The sequence below is a fragment of the Mastigoproctus giganteus genome, chromosome 4, assembly GCF_048544385.1.
Source record: "Mastigoproctus giganteus isolate SK-2022 chromosome 4, ASM4854438v1, whole genome shotgun sequence".
NCBI classification, from domain to species: domain Eukaryota; kingdom Metazoa; phylum Arthropoda; class Arachnida; order Uropygi; family Thelyphonidae; genus Mastigoproctus; species Mastigoproctus giganteus.
Genome location: NC_143578.1, coordinates 107,738,142 through 107,764,303, shown reverse-complemented (window position 1 = coordinate 107,764,303; position 26,162 = coordinate 107,738,142). Strand labels below are relative to the sequence as shown.

At 38.4% G+C, this 26,162-nt stretch overlaps 1 protein-coding gene across 1 annotated transcript in view; it reads left to right on the top strand.

Moving 5' to 3' along the window:
* Positions 1-6,129: 6,129 nt before the first annotated feature.
* Positions 6,130-26,162, top strand: part of ear (ENL/AF9-related super elongation complex transcription factor) — a 350,302-nt gene continuing 330,269 nt past the window's right edge. The window contains exon 1 of the mRNA XM_090371721.1: positions 6,130-6,515. Within this exon, the coding sequence (XP_090227847.1) occupies positions 6,513-6,515 (3 nt within the window). The 5' untranslated portion in view covers positions 6,130-6,512. The remainder of the gene's footprint in view (positions 6,516-26,162) is intronic.

Here is a 26,162-nt window from a genome sequence, read left to right as displayed (position 1 = left end):
GTATTGTTGGCTATTCCCAGTGTTGTTAGCTTATTGCGTATAGCACCGTGTCCTATTTATAAGTAAGTGCAATAGAGTCCTACGAAGAACTACGAAGGCGATTTTGGATATGTTGTTTGTACATCTGCAATGAACTTGCGAGTTATCTCCTCTTTTGTGGACTCCATCCTACGGTGTTGCCATATGGATTGGAGGTAGTTTCGTTTCTGCAGGTCGATTCTCAGCGGGGTCCGTGATGTGGTCCCTGTATATCGAGCTCTTTCCTCGGCCAAGCTGGTAGAGCATGCCTGTGCGTACCACCTCCAGGTCAACAGGCAAGGCCTCCATGATCACCTGCGGGGCGTGGGTGGAGAGGTGTTACAGGCATGCATCATGATAAGCAGAACTGGTCAGTGAATAATATTCAGTTTCCTGCTATTTGCCGCCTTATTAAACCATACACCTGAGGCCTATGTAGCTGCTGTAATGAAGACTGTTTTGTAGAGGAGGGCGAGTGTGCGCCTCTTTAAGCCCCAGTTCCGGCGGACGATCCTTGCCACCATTGCTGCATATTTCTTCATCTTTGTTTGGATGTAGTTCAGATGTGGTAGGAAAGATAGTTTACTGCCGAGAATGGGTCCCAGTGCCTTAGTTCCATGACCCGTTTTATGGTTTTGTTGTTAATTTTAATTTGTGCAGGCCGTGTGGGTGTTAGGTATCCTTTGAGGAGAATGGATTGAGTCTTGTTTGGAGATATTTGCAAGTGGTGCTTTCTGGTCCAATCCTGAAGGACGGATAGTGTTCCATTTGCTGTTGTTTACACCTGAACCCTTGAGTCAGCTTCCAAGATCAGGGTTAGGTCGTCCGCAAAAGCCAATTGCGGGACGCCCCCAAGGTCCATGGAGAAGAATTCAACGAATACATAGTTCCAAAGGAGCGGTCGAAGCACAAGAGCCCTGTGGGCATCCTCTGTAGATCTGTCTTTCAACTCTAGATTAAGGTGCCTGGATCATCACTCTTCTCTCGGTGAGATAACTTTGCAGGCAGTTGTACAGGTTCATGGGAAGGTCTGAGCACGTCAGTCGCCCAAGGACGCTCGGCCACCACACGCTCCTACAAAATCGACTGAGATGACGAGGAGGTATTTTCTTTGGCAGTTTTCAGCTGCGGTGATGATTTTTTCAAGTGCGTCAGTGGTGGATCGGTGTCTCCTAATTCCAAATTGGTTCTGTGCAGGAAGCTGTGCTGAATTGTAGTAGATTTCTATCCTTTGATGTAGGGTGCTCAAAGACTTTGCTTACTGCAGAAAGAAGAGCGATTGGGTAGTATGAATCAGGCATGTGTTATGGCTTTGTTGGACTTTTCAGAATCAGTTTAATGTTAGCAATTTTCCAGGCTGTGGGAAAGCGACCGCTTTGGATACAGTGTTTGTATATGTTCAGGAGAAGATTTGGGGCAAGCTCTGCCACCTTTTTGACTATTTCAGGTTTTATCATATCCAATCCTGGAGATTTCTTGTTTCTTAGTTTGCCGACTGCGGATATTAGCTCCAGCTGCGTTAAGGGTGCCTCTGTGTGGACGGTGCAATATGTGTCATTCTCCCAGCAGATTTGTTCTTGCTCAGGGGAGTTTTGGCTGTCCAGGGTTTTGAATATGGTGTTTATGATGTTGTTAACCGATTCATTCAAATTTTTCGTCATGTTTCCATGGGGCGTCCTGGTAGAGGGTGCCACCTCACCTGGTTTCTTCATTGTGATTTTATAGACTATGCTCCAGGGGTCTGAGTTTCCCGCCATGAAGAAGACGCTGCCTGGACAGCTTTTTCCACTGCCTGATGATTGCAGTATAGGCATTCCTGGTTTCCCGGTATTGTGGCCTGAGGGCCTCCATCTCTTCTGGGGGGGGGGGGGGCAGGAACGCCCAGAAGAGATGGAGGAATGCTTGTCTCCTTTGGTTTAGTTCTCTGTGGCATCCAGGGGACCTTTCAGGGCCGAAGGATCCTCTGGTAGTTTCAAGTTAAGGTTGCCTTTGAATGTAGCTGTTGTGATGTCAAAAACAGGTCTTGTAATTATTGTGAATATTTTGAAAGTTAATTAGGTGAGTGCATTCTGGGACATACTTAATTAGGTGATGTCGCTATGCATTCTGGGGGATATTTCAATTTGACTTTGAAAGGGAGCATTGAATTCTGGAGTATAGAGATGTATGAGGAATGAAGTTTTGGGAACAATGGATTCTAAGCATAAAGCAGTATGAGGAATGAAATTTCAGGGGACAATGAATTCTGGGCCATGGCTATGAAAGTTGATTTTTGGGGAGGGGCCCTACCGCCTCCATGTTGTTGCAGGCTTTAAAAATGAGAATTTCCACAAAAGTGTGGTTCCATCTGAAAGCTGGAAAAAAATAATGTTTGTTGCCATTAAACTTGGAATTTTCTGAATAATTAAGCGTAAATTTCCCCTAGGGCTCCATCTGTTGGTAGAAAGCTGAAAAAAATCTGACTCGTACAAATTTGAGTCCTTTCCAAGAATAAAATGTATATTTTTGACAGCAAATAAGACCATTTTCTAAAACTAAAAATATCCAATTTAAAAGTTTGAAAAAAGGCTATTAAGTGTTTTTTGTCAACCTTTTTAAACCAGTTATGTTTATTTCTAGTTTTGTCACCTGTTAACTGCTTTAGCAGACTATAAAATATATAAGGGCAAAGGCCTCATGCTATGAGGTAGAATGACTAACATATAGGTTAGTGCAAAAGCATCATTTCAACATAGCCATCTACCAAAGTAGTTAATTAATTAAATTTAACTATTGCAACACCAGGGTACCTACCCACCCAGCGAGAAGTAGCCAACAAGCTTCGAAACGGTGCTGTCAGGGTGGTGGTATCCGCTGAGAATAAGTAACAGGTAATCTTCTCCACTTGTGAAGTGAGGTAGTACAATACCATGGCAACTCGTTGTGAAGGCATTCACAATATGAGATATAACCAAAACGATGCCAATTTAATTAATTAATTTAACTACTTTGGTAGATGGCTATGCTAAAATGATGCTTTTGCATTAACCTCTTTAGCAGTTAATTTTAGTGTGTCAGCAACGATTGTTTTTCTGAAGCTACTTAAAGTGTAAAATTTTCAAAATAAATGTTTTAAGATTTAAATTACAGTTAAATTATTTTTGTCAATAGTTAACTTATTTAGCAGTTAATTTTAAAAATTTTATTTTTTCTCAATAGTACCTATAATAAGAAAATAAGAAACCACAGACACAGATAAAAAAAATAAATTTACAAATGCATAATTTTATTGTTGACAACAAGCACACAAAAATTATTTTCAAACTAGCAACAAATGTAAATTCATGTTACAATAGTCACTCACATAGTTTTGGAGAGAACACACACATGCACATACACATTTCTGTCGTTTTCAATTAGCTGAATGGAAATGAGCTGTATTTGTGGGCTTATGCATCCTGAAACTCGTGGCTAATACCTGCGACTGCTTGGAAGATACTATACGAATTGAACACTGAGGTTTTCCCCGCTGTCTTGCATTTTGCTAAAACGTTTTTGACTGTGTTAAAAGGCACTATGCTTCGTATGTAATGTTCGTAAACTGAGTAAAATGGCACTTCGAACGATGGCAAGAAATATTCTTGACTACTAATTAATTTTCACAACCATGGCCCAGAATGCATTGCCCCCGAAGTTTCATCCCTGATACAGCTCTATGCCCCAGAATGCAATACTCCCATTTCAAAGTCATAATGAAGTATCCCCCAGAATGCATAGTGACATCACCTAATTAAGTAAGTCCCAGAATGCACTGTCACATAATTTACTTTCAAAATATTCGCAATAATTACAAATTTTTTTGATGTCACAACCGTTACATTCAAAGGCAACATCTAACCTGAAACTACTAGGCGACCATCAGCCATGAGGGTACGCTGGCAGCACACAAACAGACCGATCCTAGTTTGCGACTAGCAAAGATAAAAATAATATTGAAAAATAAATTTGGAAAATACCACTAGCACCATCTAGGGAGCAAAAATAAAAACAAGAAAATAACTTGGCGTCACTTAGCGGAATAAAAAAGAAACACACCGGAAGTGAGCAGCACCACCTCTCGGGTTAGAAACTAAATATACTGGAAGCAAATAGTGCCACCTGCCGTCTGTGCAAGTAGCACAGTGGTATCATCACCGTTCTCCCCACACCGGGCGGAAAAGGCTTGGGTTCGAATCTCGTCGATGACACAAGGAACTTTAATGCGCTTTTTTCACTCAATGGCTGAGTTAGTCATTCTCAGGCGTAGATAGCAAGGTTTCCCCCCAGAAACTGGGGTTTTCCGTCCAACAAACAGACAAATTGACCATAGAACACATGTAATTAACAGACATAAGACACAGCAAGGGAGATGAATTTAATTATCTGGGTGGCCTAAATATAATACTGTAGTTTTTTTTTTTTTTTTAGTGCCACCTGCCGTGCTAGAAATATAAAATTTCCATGATACCCATTATCAGACTGTTGGGGGAACATAAATGGAAAGGGTTACAAGTTAAAATCACACACACACACAATCTCACAAATTGGCACATCACAGCAGGGGACCACATTGAATCATAGCTCAAAAGTCAGCAGTCACCTTTCAACTACAATACATTTATTATTCTATAGATAAACAGTTTGCACATCTAGATGACCTAGCCAAAACAATATATCATAAACCTTTTCCTCAGTTGCATTTAGAAGTTTCAGAAACTATATCTTCCAATGAACGTACTCCAATAAATATAAATTCAAAATGGTATATGTAGAATCAGAAAATGGAGAAGAGTGACTTGGATCAGATCCACCTATTCCATGTTTAAAAATAATCACGAGAATTTAAACGATGGGGGAGTGAGGAAGAGCATGAAAGATGACTCACTCTGTGGAAAACCCGCAACTTCCATCACTCTGATAGTTGTTGACAGGATGCATGATCTGGTAACGTTTGATCGACGGTGACAGTTCAGTCCATTTTCAGCTTCATGGACATCTCCTTTGAATGTGTGTGCCACATAATAGCATATATTATCTGTATAATAAGGGAGTCGCCACGATGTATTCCAAAGGTTTTTACAGCAGCTCAAAAATGTACAAGGGTTGTCAAGTGAAGTGAACATTTGCATTGTTTTCAAGAAGATTCAGAAAATTTCTTTGCATGATTTGTGGTCATGGACGAAAAGTTGGCCCATCATGTTAATAAAAAGGAGCAGTTTAAACAGCAGAAACATAGCTCTTTTACTCCTTCAAAGAAATTCATGTCGATTCCTTCTGCTCTGGAGTATTTTCTAGACGAATATCTTCAAAAATGCCAGACAGTTGTAGTATCAGGGTTTTAGGATCATCAGCGACTAAGGCAATGTCGCTCCATGTATACTGTCTGTGATTGCCAGACATTTACTGGAACATATTAGGCAGGCATTTGCGTGAAATCATTAAAGGCAAACGCCGAGTAAATCTGAGCAAAGGAGTTTTGTTAAATTAGAACAAGGCTCCTGCTCACAAGTTATGGCTGTACTTCATGAGTGCGCCTTTGAAATATTGAATCATGACCTGTATTCACTAAATCTGGATCATCGAACCCTCACTTTTTTTCCTGATTTGAAAAAGCAGTATACTGCAAAAAAAAGAACAGAGTTTGCCCAAGACAAGCGACACAGCACTCGTCTATCGACTAACACGGTCTTGTTGTTGAAAAAAAACAATAATAATGGAACGCGTTATTGACTGCATTTTAATATCTATTACGCACGTAAGGGGAACGATAAAAAAGGGGGGGACGATTTTGAAACTTAAAAAATAGATTTGCGGAAAAACACTAAAAACTGAAAGTGTAGTTCATTTTATAGACAATAGAGGACGTGCTGTTTCATTAATCGCCAATAATTGGCCCAGTAAGGAAAATTAAAGGAAAAGCAAATAGAAAAATCATGCCTGGTTTGTCCGCAAAATGAATAATCCGCCTTCTATGAACAATTTACTGCAGGCTATTCTGATAATAGTAACATGCGTAGATAGTCTTAACAAATTAAATGTAGGTGGCGCCGGTGCATATAAGACAAATTTGAGTTTTAGTCGATGCAACATGGATGGGGGTTGAATAAATATGCTATTTTTTGTTATGAAATGAGTTTTAATTTATGTATTCGATAAAAATTGCGTGGGAGTATTAAGAGTTGAAAGGAAGAACTAAAGTTGAGCTAGTCAGTTTTTAAGACTTTAAGGACCACTTAGTATAAGTTTCTTTTTTTAGTTTTCTATTTTTTTTTTATTTAGATAAAATGTCCAGAAAGCATAAGGGTTTTGGGCAAGGTAAACGAATGTGGTACCCATACCTAAATCTAGGTAATGAAGTATATTAACGAAAAGAAGTAAAGCGGTCAAGAACAAAAGTTTTTGGCCGTGTCGGAGGATTTCCCCCCACCCCGCTTTAAATAGTTTTACTAGCATTTTACAGACAATTGCTACATGCAATGGTAAGTTACAGGTTTCGCAGAATCTCGCAAATAAAAAAAAAATAATCTTTCAGTATAAATTAGTTTTTAGGTCGTGTAACCTTTCTTGAAATTCTTATGCATCTATTGATTCTTGTTACGGTATTATACATATTAAATTAATGCAATTTAAATATTTATGCAAATGGCATTATCGGTTTCAGAAAGTACTTGAAGTACTACAAAAATAATTTTTGCATTAAGTATAAACACCAGCAACAGCACTCTGCTACAGTCCAGTTAAAAAAACTTATGTTTAAGTTTATCACAAAAATCACACTTTTTCTGCAAGTTAACCTTTCCTACTAATTAAGTACCCTGGCCAATCTTTTTCAGTTAGGCTACTTCTATTGAATGTGAAATGCTATCTTATTGTTGTTAGTTATGATAGCCAGTCTTGCTCACTAAAAATACTGCTGTTTTATTGGTTAGGTTTAGCATGTTATGAGTCATTGACCGATAACAGCAAAAATATCCTTTTCCATTCATTTAGTTAAATTTCAGTACTACATTTTTTTCCTGGTGTTTGATTTCCAGCTTAAGTGGTAAGTGTTGTTTTGGTGAATAACAGTTATTGTAACTATACATTTAGTTGATGTGCTGCACACCGGTATCGTTGGCAGGCCCTTTGAAGGAAATACTTTAAGTTGCCCTATAATTGCCGTTTTGTTTATATTTTCTCTTGGGGCTACCTAACGAATATTACAGAATGTATATCACCGTAGAAGACCTATAATTTAAATCATTTATTATTAAAAATCAATTTTAATTTTTTATTTGATTTAATTAGTTTTGATTATTTTAGTTAGGTCAATAAAAATAAACATAGGGACTTTTGTACCCCTTTAGACTGCATTTTGTTGCTGCAAAAATGGACAAATGAGCTTTTGAATGCAAGCATTTTATGCTACATTTAAGTTCATCTGGATTTGCGAATAGGTGACCTAGGTAACTGCCAGTGGTTTTCCATAATTGTTGATTTTAAAACTTTCATTCTAATTTAACATTGGTAACTGTATACCAGTGATGTGTTTTAAATTTGGAAATGAAAATCAACATTACATCCAGGAGTAAAAAATGTTAAATACATCAAAACTATATCTATATATAATATAGCATTGTAGTAGAAGAGTAATATAGGTGGTGTTAGTATGATGCATCATGTAGAAATATAACAATGAATAAGTGTATATCTGGATTCAAAGCACAGTAATGGAACTCTTATAATAAATAATACCAGTAAGGATATCTGAAGTGAAAAAAAAGTAATGAACCTTATAAATTACGAAGATTGGTATTCTGCATATAAAGTGGAGAGCATCAAAATTAATTCAGTACTTAATATTATTTATTATATTCAGAATATAAGTTTACTAGTACATCATGTTAAAAAAAAATTGTGTGTAACCAGTAAGGACAAGACAGTTATTGCAATGTATGAAGAAGTAATAAGCATTGGAAAGGAAGTGATGAGTTTTTAATTTTCCCAGAACTGCTACTTTTTAATTGCTTTTGTGGCTTGGTAGTCCAACCTAGAAAAATCCTGTGCTTTTTTACAAGTTAGGTGTTTTACAGGTTTCTGCATTTTCATGTTACCTTGTAAATATACAAGCTAACCTGTGAAAACACAGGTTATCAGAATCTTTCATATATATAGAAGTGAATTGAATATAGGAACATTCTTTTGAATTTAGAAATGGGACACTTTTACAGTAATTATCATACATGGAATTGTACAAAAGAAAAAAAAAAAAAAAAACAATCATGTTGTTACCACAAGTTGAAGCACATACACCTACAGTGCCTCTAATAGTGTTGGTCGGTTTCTGCATATTTTGCTGGCTAAAAGAGAAGGCTGTTTCCAGTTCATATGGAAGGACTGTGAGTATAACCACTGTACTCCCAGTAAGGACAATAGGTATAACCCCCATGTGCAAGTTCTCAGATACATCACCTGGCACAGTGGGCGACACACCCAGGTGCAAACCAACATAAGCATTGGTCAAGGTGTGGTGCCCACACTACATGGAGGAATGCCATCCCTCTGTGTTACCCGGCGCCTCCGTAGCCAGGTGGGAAGGAGCAGCAGTGCGTAGCACACGCTTCTTGATTAGACCGGGGTTCGAGCCCGTCACCACCAAATACGGAGGATGCGGAAAGGTCATTCAGGGAATGATCACCGCATATCCCGGAGCAATATGGCCTTAGTTGCTAATGCTCCTAAAAACCAAATAATAACAACAACAACCTCTGTGTTACCAGGCAATGGTAGGTGGTAGACGACTCTCATCTGGAAGGTATGCCAGAGCTTTGCTCTGGTAAACCCTCCTCTATCATGCAGTATGATTTTTCTATCATGCATTATGATTGATGTCTTTTGAGGTTATGATGGATATCATGGCGAGATCTAATCATCCTTACATTTCGAGGGTACAGCTCTAAAATGGCATTTGTGGGCCGGCTGCTAGTTAGTACACCTGATTGAACCTATTGGTAATGCTCTAGGAGGCTTCCAGATCAGCTAGTGTATAATCTCGTTGCCTCTACTCTGCCAGATAGTCACTGGAGGGAGTCAGAGTAGTGTGTATGCCGGGGGGCATTGTCGAGGCCATGTTATGTCAAGGAGCTGGGTATATATGGTGTACCATGTGTATGCCATATCCAAAATTTCATTACTTCATACAGCATGTCCCCCTCACCTTTTCTTACTGCTGAATACACCGTGAATTGTCAAACTGATAGAGCAAACTTATTATTATTGTAATTAGCTGTAGTATGGTGCATGGAAGCCCGAGGCTTCTGTTGCACCAGCCAAAAAAAATAAATTTCTGAGTTACTCCTGACACACACACACACACACACACACACAGAAATAGAAGGGAATCACCAAGAAAGAGAAGAATGATGATATCCAGCTCAGGACCCTGGGTGTGCCCAGCCCATACTTCCCAAACACTTCGTTTCACAAATATACTTGTGATCTACTATTCCGCTAAATCTCAGTGAAGTCCATTTCCACTTAGTCTACCAAACCCTATGTACTTTTTCTGACAGAATCTCAGTTATCAGTTGATTCAACCACTGCTCATCTCAGTTTCAATTATTTGCTGCATGATTCCTTTCACTTCAAAGGTGGTACTTGTGCATATATCCTTTCTGATATTCCCTGTCATAGACTAGTAATTTGGAATCTCCTCTTTTTGATCTTCTCTGGCTTAAAATCTCTCTACCACATTATGTCCAATTCATCTGTTGCAAATGGGATGATCTGCAAGATTTCTTTTCTTGTTTTCCTTGGTGGGATTACTGTTTCAACTTCTGATGTCACCGTTTGCTTAGATCATGTCTGAAATTATTCTTGTAGGGATGGAATCCTTTATTTCAGACTCCACCTTAAAATGCTCTCCTTTTTCTAAAACAGCGTTTCCCAAACTGTGTTCCACGAGATGTGAACAAGGGTTCCATGAAAAATTGTAATTAATAATTAAAAAAAGGCAGAATTTTTCTTTTTTTCTATTTGTAGCATACACCACTTTTGTATCATTCTAATTTTTAACTTTTTTTTTTGTTATTAATATATACTATGTAGTGTATATATTAATATACTATGTATATACTATGCAATGTAGTGATCTAATATGCCATTCATATGCAATTTAGCCTGAAGTACACGGGTTGAGGCAGAGGGAGGAGTGAACCGATATGACGCATCGTTCGGTTGGATAAATAAAGTTACACAGTACTGGTGGTGGTGCGGGCGGACTGTCTTTGCAATTATGAGATTAGTTCTGTAGTAGTGCGGTAAACTAGTAAGCATAACTAAATTCGCTTCCTTGTATAAATATTTTTTTTGATAATTATCAGTATTTTGAAATATTATTAAAATAAATGACCATAGATTTGTGGTCCATAGCATTGCAACTGTGGTCGATGAAAACAAATACAATATTGTCACACTTCAAAGTGAGGATGAACAATCACAGCCTTTTGCTCCCCAAAAAAAATCCTAAGTGAAAAACAGGAACCAACTAATAAAAGACCAAAACAAAAGTATGATGACGGTTATTTGAATTTTGGCTTCACATGTTGGAAATAAAGTTGCTCCTGATGCACAGTGTGTCATACGTAATAAAATATTAACAAACAGTTCTTTGGCTCCCGCCAAAGAACTGTTTGTTAATATTTTGTGTTTTTTTTATTAAACTTGTGTTCCTTAAGTGTTCCGTAAATATATTGTGAGATGAAAAGTGTTCTGTGGCTAAAATGTTTGGGAAACTGTGATCTAAACCTTCGTTTTGCAATTAATGTGCTAAGGCTGTTTAAGAGAAGAATGTTACATATTGTAATTGGCTTGTTTCCAAATTCAGTTTCATTTTTTGACTAAGCTTACAACAATTGTAAAGCTGTTTGTTAATCTGTCCAAACTAGTTTTCGAACAGGCTAAGAGTAGAAAACTTGCTTCTTGTCCAAATGGCAGCCGAGCATTCTGGTCTCTTGCCAAAGCTGTTGGCCCCAAAGTTTGCCCATCTCTGTTCTCACCTCTGTCAAAACCAGACAGTTCCAGTGCCATTTCAGCCAAGGAAACTACCTCCCACCATTTCCAGTACACTCTATTCAATGTCTCCTGTGGTCTTCCATCAAAAGGATGTCCGAAGGATCCTTATGGTATCCCTCCACTTGTTCTCAAAACCCATACCCCCAAACCTGCTCCTGTTCTGTGTTGTATCTTTTCACTTTCTTATTCTATAGGTGTCTTTCCTTCTTCTTGGAAATTTGCTCATATTCAGCCAGTTCCAAAAAAAGGTGACAAATCACTCCTATTCAATTATCGTCCCATTGCAGTTACTTCTACTCTTTCTAAAGTAATGGAGAAATCGATTAACCGCCAAATCTTCAACTATCTAGAAACTTTCTATTTGATCAGTGATCGCCAGTATGGATTCGATCAGTATCGATCCGCTGGTGATGTTCTGGCTTGTGTTACCCATCTGTGGTCACATTCAATGACCACGTTTGGTAAAACTCAAGCAATTGCTCTTGACATTTCAAAGGCTTTTGATCATGTTTGGCATAAAGGTCTAAATAAGCTTCAGTCTTATGGTTTGTCAACTGTGTTTTGTAATTGGGCATCCAGAAAACTGGATACCCAGTTACATGGTATTTAGATAAATAGTTGGTTTTCCGTCTTCTAACTTCACTAATGGTGGTGTTCCCCAAGGTTCATTTCTTTCTCCCACTCTTTTCCTCTTGTTTATTAATAACCTTCTTCCATTGACCAGAAATCCTGTCTATAGTTTTGCTTATGATAGCACATTGCATTCCTCCTTCCAGTTTGAGAAACCTTGCCCTGCTCAAACAGCTTCAACTTCTTGAATATCCACTACCAATTCCTTAAATGCGATCTCGAGGTAATTCTCCAGTGGGACAAAGATAGCTTAGTTGATTTCTATCCTTCCAAACTGAGTCCTGTTTTATATCTAGCAAAAAGGATTCTTCTGCCCCTATGCTTATCTTTGGTGATGCTCTAATTTCTAGGTAAGATCATATATCTCTATTGGGGGTTACGCTGACTTCTAATCTCTCTTGGCATAAGCAGATTATAAATATTGCTTCCTCTGCATCCTAAAAAACTTGGGTTTTTTGTTTCACCCTTGGCATTACTTTTCTTCCAAGCAGCTGTTCACTCTGTAAATTGCAAATAATCTGTTTCATGGAATATTGTTCCCACATCTGGGGGCTGTGCTTTTAAAACCTCCCTCCAGCTTCTAGATTTCATTCAAAAGAGGGCAGTTAGGTTAATTAATGACTCCTATCAGGGTCTCTCTGCTCTCTGTCTCATAGACATTGTTTCTGCTGCATGCCTTTTCTATATATATTTCCATGTGCACTGTTCTTCTGAATTGGCTTCTATAATTCCTGCTCTTTTATTCAAAGCAGTTTGTATATTTGCTGCAACCAGTCAACATACGGTGTCTCCGTAGCCAGGTGGGCAGCAGTGTGTAGCACACTCTTCTTGATTAGACCGGGGTTCGAGCCCATGACCACCAAATATGGAGGATGCGGAAAAGGTCAGGGAATGATCACCGCATATCCCGGAGCAATATGGCCTTAGTTGCTAATGCTCCTAAAAACCAAATAACAAACAAACAAAACCACTCAGGGTAGTGGAAAATGAAAAGGATCTGGGAGTAACTGTGCAGTCAGATATGAAGTTTTTTGAGCAGTGCAGACAGGCGGCAAGAGTAGCTCATGGTATCTTATCAGTGATATACAGAAATTTTGCTAGCAGGGATAAGGGGGTGATTGTCCCCTTGTATAAGGCAATGGGCAGACAACACCTTGAGTACTGCATACTTGAGTACTGGAGGCATCATTTTAGGAAAGATGTAGAGCTGCTGGAATGAGTACATAGAAGGGCAATGAGATTGGTGAGTGTAACAAAGGGTTACTGTTACCAAGAAATACAGGTTTTGCAAATTGCAGCATCTGGAGACTAGGCACCTGCGAGGTGATCTAATTGAGTTGTATAAGGCCTTGAATGGTTTGAGCAAGCTTATAGTTGATGGGATTCTTCCTCTTGCTCAGATTATTCTCCTGAGGGGAAATAAATTCAAATTGAGGAAAGGCAATTATAGAATAGATGGTGGAAATTTGCCTTTAGCCAGCTGGTGGTTGATAGTTGAAACAAACTTCCATCTGTCTTAGTGGTGGTCGAAAACTTAAATAAGCTCAAGGCAGAACTATACTTGCATATGGAGCGAATGGTTGGGTGAAATGGGAAGGGTTTATATGTATATTTAGCTGATGCTATATAAGCTTGCTTTCTTGCATCATATGCCTCTGCTAATGCTAACTTTGTACCTTAGTGACAAACTGTTGTTAATATTTCATGACTGCAGTGAGATGTCATAGTGTTATGGCAAAACCACATTGCTGAAACTGCCAAGTCTCAACTGATTTCACTTATTTATTGAGCTTTCTGTTCTGGTAAATTGTCATGTATCGTATTGGATAGATCGTTGTCTCTTTTCCAAAAATTCAGCATGAATAACATTGAGTCCTGAAATCCTGTCACCATCACTTTGTCAGCTGACACTTGGACATGAGATTTTTTATGGCAAAATTCCTTGTACTGTCTCTGTTTTTCCCAGATTATAGTGGTGAATTTAGGATTCATTCTGGGGTGTAACATTTTTGGTGTTCAAACTCAACTGTACATTGTTTGAACTGCAACGAGATGCTTTTAAAACAGTGCAGTTGTCATGAAAACCCATAGAAATATAACTGCACGTGAACCTGTTAGCTATATGGAGAACCTAGTCAGAACTTGTTATGCCACCTAGTATAGAAGTAATGAACTAAGAGGTCTTAATTTTCAGTTCACCTTGCATGTCTAATATATATATACACAGTTGTCTTTGCATTAGCAACATCTACCTGATACCTCATGGCTCTGCCTTTTGCTAATAATAATATAGACCATAATGTCTTGTTATGGAATCCACAAGGTGTGGCAGGGTATCCTGTAGTAGTGCTACCTATGCATTGCAAAATGTCTAGTAATGCCCACATATTGCCAGTGGATGACCGTAGCATTCAAGGTCCTTTTCCAATGGGTCTCAAACATGCTCAGTTGTTTGACTGGGGGAGTCGGCAGCCTTGGGATGACAAGAGAATTTGTCATCTTCTGAAATCCGCAACTTGCCAGGCCTTGGGGCATGGTGTGTTGTCTTGTGGATAGACACCAGAGTTGTCTGAATACACTTGCATCATGGAGTATACTTGTTCAGTGACAGTAGAAAGGTTAGTGTTCCCATTGAGCCATTGATTAATGGTGATCAGAGACCCAGAACATGTCACAAAAACAGCCCTCCAAACCATAATGCCACTGTCTCCATTCTGCCAAATGCCAACAGTGCATTCATGTGCCATGGCCTATGGCACATGAATGTACTCTTTGAGCCTGTATATCACCGCAAAATTTCATGGCTCATTGTAAACTGTGGCACAAAAAAGAAAAAAAGTAGATAGTATGTTACATTTTTTTCAGGCCTTTGGTTTCTGTTCTTAAATTAATAATTTTTTTATTTTTAGCATTAGTAGGGCATATGATGCAAGAAAGCAAGCTTATATAGCATCAGCCAAAAAAAAAAAAAAAAAACCCTTTCCATTTCACCCATTTATTAACTCCAAATGTTTGTCTAATTTTACCTTAAACTTATTTAAGTGGATATGCCCATTAGCATGAGAGAGTTGGAAGTAGGATTCATCAGACTACATGACAAATTTCTATAAGATGGTAGTCCACTGTTGGTAATGACATGCCCATGCAAGGCAGTTCCTTGTGTCTTGCAGTGAGCATGGATACCCATGACGTCTGTTGACTGCCATAATCTTTACGAGCTGTGGAATTGTCTTGCTATGCCTACATTGTACTAGGTGGTTAGATGGGCCAACTGTGTCGCTGCTATGTTATGAGATGAGACACTATGGTCACAATGGGTAGCACCTACGTATGGCTAGTTGTCTGGCACCTGCATGTCTTGTCTCTACAATCATTCCAGTTTTGAAAGTAAAAAATAAAAAAAAAAAATGGTGCACTATATCCATAGCAGTTGATGCGTCAGTAAAATATCCAAACCAAAGTCAAAATGATTTCAACACCTACTAATTCCTCCTCGCAGACACTCAAAAACTGAACACCGTGTGTGTGTGCGAACTGCAGTCACCCATTCCAGACTTTGAGCCTTCACCAGTGTCACAGACTGGTCTATTCGTACTAGGGCTTGCAAACCGGTTTTATAAACCGGTTAAATCTGGTTTTCATATTGAGTTGTTAAAACCGAAACCGAGCTTCTAAAACCGGATTCGAATATTTTTTTAGTTAGCCCTCGAATATAGTTTTTTGTTACGCACATTTTCATTCGTTTGTCTGGATTGTTCAACTGCTTTGTTTTAAACATGCTTTTTATTTTATTTTATGTTTAGGTACGAATCTCATGGGCAAGTGGCCTAAATCTAGGAGGGGTACCTTTTATCTTCCCACCTGTATCATGGCACGATGCAGGTGTACTCATTTACGACTGAGTGAGTTGTGGAACGTGCCTTATTGATGGTTACCCACTAGAAACAGATCGCTGAATATTGCATCAAATTTCAATCGTAGAAAGTTTTTTGCTTCTTTATTCCTATTAAATTTGCGATCAAATGTTCTACAAAAAGCAGCTTCACCAAATTTAGCTTTTATGTAATTTTGAAAATTACAATAGATTTAATTGGGGAAAAAAAATTGCAAGTAAATAAATAAAAAATTTCTTTCGGGAAAATTTTGAAACTTGCCTCGTTTAGACTCTTCATTCATTGCTTGCGGGAGTGATGCATAGTATTGTGCCTTTGTTATCTTCAATATTTTTATTTAAAATTGTCGGTGATATAAATTCCTACTAATTAATATTTATTACTCTTAATATGTCTAAGATGAAATCAAATGTATGGAATTATTTTGCTCGAAAAAAGCAAAGATGAAGCACAATGTTCGAAATGTCAGAAAATAATGAAGTCGTCTGCATGATCTACATCTCTTTGATGTTGCATTTAAAGAAAATGCATCAGATTGACATTAAACAAGGTAACAGTGAACCTCCCGTAAAAATGGTAAGAACATTAGAAAACTTTATCGTTAAAAAAATCTATGGAAGAAGAGATTTCAAAATTAGCTGCTTTAGATGGATTTTGTGTTAATTCAATTGCCAAGAGGAGTTTATACAGGCCGACCGGGCTAGCCGAGTGGGTAAAGTACCTACCCGGCAACCCAAAGGTCGCGGGTTCGATTCCCGCCTCGGGCTTGGGTCAAAGTACTGCAAAAACCTTGGGAGGTGCAATATGGCCACAGAAGCCGATGCGCCAACAACTACCAAATCAAAAAAAAAAAAAAAAAAAAAAAAAAGGAGTTTATACAATCAAGCCTTCACCTTCAGAGAAATAAATATGATAAATTACCACCAGCCTCAGTGAATGGAATTAAAAATATGGTTCTGAATTATTATAAAACTAAAGAAGAACTCATTCAGCATTTCAAAAATTCATTGGTTTTGGGTGCACGGTATTCATTGATGAATATACGTCAATACAAAATAAAATGTATATGAATATAAATGTGCATTCAAAAGACAATCATTGGTCGTTAGGTCTTATTGAGATTAATGGTTCACTTGATAGCAGAAGAACTGAGCAAATTGTGAATGGACACTTGAATGGATTTGGTTTGAACTTGGATGAGGATATTGTTGCCTGCACCACCGATGAAGCAGCAATGATGATTAAGTTTGGCACGCAAATTACGCCTAATCATCAACAATGTATAGCCCATTGTATACATCTGTCAGTTATAGATGTGGTAGATGACTTTCATCAACCGGTGAAATACCACCACTTTTCTTATTGGAGGCTTGAAGTACTGAAACCCATGTTTAGTCTCTAGAGCAAAGTTTCCGGCATCCCCCTCCCCCAGAGGCGGATTTAACGGCGCGCGCGTGCCCTGGGCCCCGACTTAAGAAGGGCCCACGCAAAACCCCAACAAATTAGTTGAACTAATATGTTCAACTATTAGTTCAAAACTTTGTGATTATTATTATGCTATTATTAATTATATTATACATATATTATATTCAATTTTTTTGGAAATAAAACATTAATAGTACATAATATTTTTTATTTATTTAAAAAAATGGTTAACATGTATTTTTATTTTCCCTGTCTCTTTTTTTTTAAGGGGCCCAATATTTTCTTCTGCGCCTGGGGCCTCAACCGATCTTAATCCGCTACTGCCCTCCCCCATACTTCTCCTTCAACCCATGCACGGTACTAAGTACTATAGGTTTTGATACCTTTCGTGTTTGGGGTTTTCATAAAAAAAAAAAAAAAAAAAAAAAATGTACTTTATGAAAAAGCAATCAATTATGGGGCCACAGTGTCTGAGTCTCCCAAAGACAATGAAGAAAATGAAAATAATGAAGAAAGTAGTGATGATGAAGTTCAAGAAAGACAGCAAGGCATGCTTTATTAAACCGACTTTACCAATGAGCTCATTTATTTCTTCAATCCAATGGCCAATATTGCACAAACTATTAACAAAGTCAGAAAAATTTGCAAGATTTTTCGAAAATCGCCTACCAAAAATGACATTACAAAATTTTGTTAAAGCAAACTTTAATGGGAAAGAATATAATTATTTATATATTATATGATAAAGAATATATATATTATATATTATAAAAATATTAATATATATTATATATTATAAAGAATATATTATATGATTGAGAGATTTTTGAAATTGAAAAATTGCATTCCAAATGCTCTATATGCAGTACTGTCAACTGAAGCTGTGTCTGACGATGACTGGAAAACACTTGAATTGCTATGTGAAACTTTGCGACCGGTTGAAATGATTCTGAAGGCTATAACCTCAGAAGATAGAGACTTACTTAAAGCAGAGTCTTCAATAGAATTTCTGCTTGCTAAGCTTGATACAGCAGAAAACCCATTTGCTTTAAAGTTTCACCAAAGCCTTTTGCAGTCTTACAATGCAAGACGAAATTGCCAAACTGTGGCTTTGCTGAGCTATCTACACAACCCCAAAAAGTTTAGGAAAGAAGATTCAGGTTCAAAAACTTTTGATTTTCCAAGTAAGCAAGTTTTGAAAAAGCATGCTGAAGAGATTTATCAGAGATTATTTGCAAAACATTCCGAAGGAGTCTTAGCGTTGAATGAAGAAACTGAAAATAAACGAACTGTTCTTTTAGAAGAAAACAAAGACTCGTCTAGTTCCGATGTTGGAGATACACTCATGCGAGAGTATGATAGTGTAATAAAGAGATTAACTGAAGAGCCTTCAAAATATCCGAGTGAATTGGAAATCAGCAAAGAATTTAAAATTTTGGAGGCAACTAGCAGTATAAATGAAAAGCTGGAGAAAGTTTATAGAGCACTGCTGACCATTAAACCAACAAGTGTCCAATCTGACAGAGTGTTTTCGATCACTGGTTTCTTTAACACAAAAATAAGGTCAAGTCTATCAGGAAAAATGCTTAATATACTGTGTTTTTTAAAGGTTCATTTTCAGAAAAAATCTGAGCAATAAATAGTAAAGTAATTTCCCCAAACTGTTTTTTTCGCATTACTTTTATTTATTTATCATTATTATTATAGGGCTTATTTTTTTTGTTCACTATACGAGAAGATAGTTTTTATTCAAAGGATTTGAATACAATTTGTAATTTTGTATAATCTCAAGCTTGGTTACCTTTTTGGAGCATTTTAATTTTTTTATTTTTTTTACTATAAGAGGTGATAGATTTTGTTTAAAATATTTGATTACGATTTGTACAATCTACCGAAGATAAAATAAATACCTGTGTTATAAGCTTTTAATTATTTTCCTTAAGTCTGAGAAAATCGGTTTTAAAACCGGTTTTAAGAGTAAACTTCGGTTAAACTCGGTTTTGAAATTTCTCGGTTTTATGCAAGCCCTAATTCGTACATGGGGGTGTCGTCTTGCTAATGCAAAACCAACTGTGTGTGTGTGTGTGTCTGTTTTTTTTAAAATGTGTACATAATATATGTACATATTTAATCCTAAAATTTTGCATTGAGTATAGTTTTATAAACTTAATTAGAAATTACTAATAGTTTCATATTAACAATGTTATGTTCAAAACATTTTAATTTCAGCAGAATAAAAAATAATAAATTATATTTAATAAGTATTGTAATCCATTAGTAGAATTCAGGCATCAGTTTATTTTCAGCAGAAGTAAAAAGCAGAAGTACACTCAAGTCAATGTGGACCCAATTTCGGCGAAGTCCGGACGGTCTATGACAGCCAAATCCTCTGCTTGCACCTTCACGATGGTGGGACTGTTAGTAATCCTGGGTATAACCTTCATGCACAAGTACATGGTGGGTGACCACCCAGGTGTGAACCAACGTAAGCAGGGGTCGAGGTGTGGCGCCCACACCACATGGATGAACGCCGCCCCTCTATGTTACCAGGCAGTACTAGGTGGTAGATGACTCTCATCAACCGGTGAAATACCACCACTTTGCTTATTGGAGGCTTGAAGTGGTAGAACCCATGTTTAGTCTCTAGAGCTAAGTTCCGGCCAACCCTTCCCTATCTCTTCCATCATGCAGTATGATTGATGATTTTTGAGGTTATGATGAATGTCGTGGCGAGATACAATATTCCTTACATTTCGAGGGTACAGCTCTAAAACGGTGTTCGCAGGCCGGCCGCTAGTTAGTACACCAGACTGAACCTATTGGTAACTCTCTAGGAAGCTTCCGGATCAGCTACTGTATAATCTTGCTACCTCTACTCTGCCAGATAGTGACTGGAGGGAGTCCGAGTAGTGTGTATGCGGGGAGCATTGTCGAGGCCATGTTATGTCAACGATCTGGGTATATTCTTACCACATGTACGCCATATCCAAAAATTTCATTACTTCATACAGCACGTCCCACCCACTTTTTCTTACTATTGAATACACCATGAATTGTCAAAATAATAGAGCAAGCTTATCTGCGAAAAGATCTAAACCTCCCAAGGACTTCCTAATTCATTTCACAAATATACGTGGTCTCAATTCTAATCTCAACGATGTCCATTTCCACTTGCAGTCTTCCAAACCCCATGTACTTTTTCTAACTGAATCTCAGTTATCAGTTGATTCAACTACTGCTCATCTCAGATGTCCAAATTATTTGCAGTATGATTCCTTTCGCCTCAAAGGTGGTACTTGTGCATATGTCCGTTCTGATATTCCCTGTCAGAGACTTGGCAATTTGGAATCTCCTCTCTTTGATCTTCTCTGGCTTAAAATCTCTCTACCTCATTGTGTCAAATTCATCTGTTGTCTCTACCGTTCCCCAAACTCCACTAATCACTTGGAGCTCTTTGACTTCCTCTCGTTGCAACTTGACTTTCTCCAGTCCAACTTTCCTAACAGTGAGGTAATTTTCCTTGGTGATTTTAATGTTCACAACTCCAGCTGGCTTCCGTTTTCTAGTCACACCGACCCAGCAGGTCGAGATGCTGAGGCTTTTGCAATTACTAATGACCTAGCACAGATTGTTCATTTACCTACAAGAATACCGGACAATCCGAATCATACAGCCAATACGCTTGATCTTTTTCTCACAAACAACCCTTCTAAGTACACGGGCGAAGTGAGAGGTCCTTTAGGCACTTCAGACCACAACTTGGTGATTGTCTCTTCTCCAATGGAACCTTTATCTCATGGCTATTCCCAACCTCGTGTTATTTGGCATTACAAGAATGCAAAATGGGATGACCTGCGAGACTTCTTTTCTTCTTTTCCTTGGTCGGATTACTGTTTCAAAACTCCTGATGTCAACGTTTGCTCAGATCGTGTCAGTGAAATTATTCTTGCAGGAATGGAATCCTTTATCCCACACTCCACTTTAAAATCTCGTCCTTTATCTAAACCTTGGTTTTCCAATAAATGTGCTAAGGCTGTTCAAGAGAAGAATGTTGCATATCGTAATTGGCTTGTTTCTAATTCTTCAGTTTCATTTTCTGCCTACACCAAAGCTCGCAACAATTGTAAAGCAGTTATTAATCAGTCCAAACTAGAGTTTGAACAGGCTAAGAGTAGAAAACTTGCTTCTTGCCCTAATGGTAGCCGAGCATTCTGGTCTCTTGCCAAAGCTATTGGCCGCAACTTTTGCCCATCTCTGCTCCCACCTCTGTCCAAACCAGATGGTTCTGTTGTCACTTCAGCCAAGGATAAAGCTGACCTGCTAGCATCCCATTTTTCTTCCAGCTCATGTATTAATGATCTTGGTAAAACACCTCCCACCATTCCCAACACGGTCCATTCAATGCCTCCTGTGATCTTCTGTCAAAATGATGTCAGAAGGATTTTGACGAATCTTGATGCTAAGAAAGCTCCAGGTCCTGATGGTATTTCTCCACTTGTTCTCAAAACCTGTGCTCCTGAACTTACTCCTATTCTTTGCCGCCTTTTTTCACTTTCTTATTGCAAAGGTGTTTTTCCTTCTGCTTGGAAATTTGCTCATATCCAGCCAGTTCCTAAAAAGGGTGACAAATCCCTCCCATCCAATTATCGTCCCATTGAAATTACTTCTACTCTTTCGAAAGTGATGGAGAAATCAATTAACCGCCAACTCTTAAACTACCTAGAAACCTTCCGTCTGATCAACGATCGCCAGTATGGATTCCGTCAGTGTCGATCCACTGGTGATATTCTGGCTTATGTTGCCCATTTATGGACAAATTCAGTGTAAAAGTTCAGTGAAACACAAGCAGTTGCTCTTGACATCTCAAAGGCTTTCGATCGTGTTTGGCATAAAGGTCTTCTACACAAGTTCCATCTTATGGTTTGCCAGCTGTTTCTTGTAATTCGGTATCCAGTTTTCTTTCTGACCGCTCACTGAGGGTGATGGTAGATGGCTCTCTGTCTTCTAACTTCTCCACTAATGCCGGTGTCCCCCAAGGTTCAATTCTTTCCCCCACTCTTTTCCTCTTGTATATCAATGACCTTCTTCCATTGACTGGAAATCCTATCCATAGTTTTGCCGATGATAGCACATTGCATTCAACTTTCCATTTTGAGAAACCTTGTCCAGCTCAATCAGCTTCAAGTTCTCGAAAATCTGCTGCCAATTCCTTAAATGCCGATCTTCAGGTAATTCTCCAGTGGGGCAAAGACAACTTAGTTGATTTCAACCCTTCTAAAACTCAATCTTGTCTTATATCTCGCAAAAACGATTCTTCTGCTCCTATGCTTATCTTTAGTGACACTCTGATTTCTAGGCAAAATGATATATCTCTTTTGGGGATTACCCTGACTTCTAATCTCTCTTGGCAACAAGCACATTACAAATATTACTTCCTCCGCATCTAAAAAACTTGGTTTTCTTTTTTGCTCTCGGCATTACTTTTCTCCGAAACAGCTGCTCACTCTGTATAAATCGCAAATCCGCCCTGCCATGGAATATTGTTCCCACATCTGGGGTGGTGCCCCCAAAACCTCTCTCAGGCTTCTTGATTCCATTCAGAAGAGGGCAGTTAGGTTAATTAATGATTCATCTCTAACAGAGTCTCTCCACTCGCTTTCTCATAGATGCACTGTTTCTGCTGCATGCCTCTTCTACAGATACTTCCATGGGCACTGTTCTTCTGAATTGGCTTCTATAATTCCCGCTCTCTCTTTCAAAACAGTCCGAACACGTGCTGCCACCAGCCAACATCCATTTACTGTCCAACTTCAAACCCACAGAACCAACTTTTCATCTTCCTCATTTATTCATTCAACTGCCGTTTTCTGGAACAACCTTCCTTCATACGTATTTCCTGAATATTACAATCTACAGAAGTTCAAGTCCAATATCAACAAATATCTTCTTTCGTCTTCTCATCCTCCAACCCAAGCACGGTACTAAGTACTATAGGTTATAATACCTCTCGTGTTTGGGGTTCGTTCTCATAAAAAAAAAAAAAAAAAAAATTCCAGATATTGTCATCTCTCAGGTTTGGTGTACTGTTTTGTTATGATTAGGGTGTGTGATGACTGCTTGGTTAAGTAATGCGTAAGATTGAGGCTGACAGTTTGAATATATTCAAAGGTCAACTGGATAGTTATCTATGTGAGGGGCAAAGCAAATAATTTTGATTTTCTTATCTACTCGTGTCCCCCCCCCAAGCCAGTGCAGCAAAAGCCTATGTGGCTTCCTTGCACTATATGGCTGTTACTATTGCATATACTTGATGTTAGTTAGTACCTACAACATTATCACTTTTGAATCCTTAAAAGAAAATTATTCTACAACATGTCTATTTTTTATTCACCTGGCAAACAAACATTGGTCCTATTTCATGTCTTTATTGCATAAAATTTTTTTCTCTTTATCTGATGGTATAATCACCAAGAATGTCTTGTCTCCTGTAGGACCCGTACTTTCTGCCCCTGGTGATCTTGTTACACAGCCAGATGCATGAGGGTGGGCTCTGGTATTGAGTAGCACAGCTGAGTACTTTGAGTATTCTAATTCAGTTCCTTCAGCTGCAGTAACTTTTCTTGGCAAAGGTAAAGAAAGTCAACATGAGAACCATGGGAAACTTAACAGACAAACTTGTTTCCTGCTGCTGCAATTTCTCCTTGCATTCTCAGTAAAAAGATGGTGCTTGTTATCGGTAGTGGCAGTAGAAGTTGTTTTCCTATTTTAAAACAGTGGGAAGGTGGGTATAAACACCCTAAGACTGAGGGAGTCTGGAGGGTGTACCTGTAAGTAAATTTCAGACCACTCATGCACTCCAATAATCTGCTTTTAATAATGAGAAAAAAAACCTAATCAATACATCGTTATTGACTTCTGCTGCCACTACCAATAAAATGCACCATCTGTTTACTGAGAATGCAGGGAGAAACTGCGGTAGCAGGAAACTAGCGGCTACCTTGGTAAGTTTCCCGTGGTTCTCACGTTGGCTTTCTTTACCTTCGCTCTTTTCTTCAAGCACTCTCATATGTCCAGCTACAAATCAATCGCATCACTATTTTAATGACACTGGAGGTTGTCCCTCAATATCTGTATTATATTTGTTCGAAGAAGTATCTGTTCACAAGCTGATTTGTATGTTGTGTAGGCTGAAAAACCCAGAACAATGGGAACTCCTATGATCTGTGGTTGGCTGAATACAGAGTAGTGTAGTATTAGTTGCAGCAGTCCCCCAAAATCTAAAATCTGTGAGTGAAATAATTTTGGGCTGGCTGTGGTCCAGTAGTTAGTGTGCAGGACCACAAGTAAGAAGGTCCCGGTTTGAGCCTGTGTATCACCGCAAAATTTCATGGCTCATTGTAAACTGTGCCACGAAAAAGAAAAAAAGTAGGTAGTATTTTACATTTTTTTCAGGCCTTTGGTTTCTGTTCTTAAATTAATAATTTTTTTATTTTTAGCATTAGTAGGGCATATGATGCAAGAAAGCAAGCTTATATTGCATCAGCCAAAAAAAAAAAAAAAAAAAACCTTTCCATTTCACCCATTCATTAACTCCAAATGTTTGTCTAATTCTGCCTTAAACTTATTTAAGCTGCTGACATCCATACGACAGATGGAAATTTGTTCCAACTATCAACCACCCGCTGGCTAAAGGCAAATTTCCTCACATCTATTCTACAATTCTTTCCTCAGTTTGAATTTATGCCCCCCTCAGGTGAGTAATCTGAGCAAGAGGAAGAATCCCATTAGCATTGAGCTTGTTCATTCCATTCAAGGCCTTATGCACCTCAATTAGATCACCTCGCAGGTGCCTAGTGTCCAGAAGCAACTTTAGCCTGCTGAACTTAAGCCTTTCTTGATAACCCCAACCTTTTATTCCACTCGCCAATCTTGTTGCCCTTCTCTGTACTTGTTCCAGCAGCTCTACATCCTTCCTAAAATGAGGCCTCCAGACCAGTATACTGTACTTAAGGTGTGGCATGACCATTGCTTTATACAAGGGGACAATCACCTCCTTATTCCTGCTAGCAAAATTCCTGTATATCATTGAAAAGACACCATGAGCTACTCTTGTAGCCTTTTTGCACTGTTCAGAAAACTTCAAATCTGACTGCACAATTACTCCCAGATCCTTTTCATTCTCCACTACCTTCAGTATAGTACCACCCAGTCGATACATTTACTGCTACCTATATGCAGTACTTTACATTTGTCAATGTTAAACTTCAGTTGCCACCCTCAGCCCATCTGCTCAACTTTTTCAGATCCTGTCCAGTAACATACTATCATTAGTGTCATTAACAATCCTGCCAATCTTTGTATCGTCTACAAACTTAGACACTTACACTGATGTGCCTTCATCAACATCATTGATAAATTCTGAAAACAACAATGAGCCCAACACCGAACCCAGGGGGACTCTACTAATAACATTAGTCCATGAAGAGCAGGGTCCATTGATAACCATGCCGGCTTCTCCCACTCAACCATCTTTTTATCCATTCTAGCAGCTTGCCCTTAAATCCATTCTGCTCCAATTTGTACAGTAGTCTTCCATGTGCAATGGTATCAAAAGCTTTCCTAAAATCCAAGTATATGATATCAAAATTATTCTTTGCATCCAATTCCTTTGTCACCACATCATAGTATCCAATCAAATTGGTCAGACGAGACTTCCCCTGAACAAACCCATGCTGTGTCTGAACTATAACTGCAGTCTTGTCTATGATCCTGCATTGCTTTCTTAACCAGTGCCTCCATTATTTTCTCTGGAACAGAAGTCAAACTAAATGGTCTGTAATTACTTGTCACCCTTTGATCCCCCTTTGTGAATTGGGGAGACATTTGCACAACTCCAGTACATGGGCACCTCCCCAGAGTCCAGGGAAGCTTTTATAATTATGGCTGTTTGCTTACTTCCTTTGCTGCTTCCTTTAATATAACTGGTGGATAGATCCCATCCACCCCAGGTGCCTTCCTTATGTTTAACTTCAACAATTTCTCCTCCGCTTTGCTCTCAGTTATTACAAAATAATGTAGCTAGCTCCCTGTTAGTTTGATAACATGCACAACATTTCACAACATGCA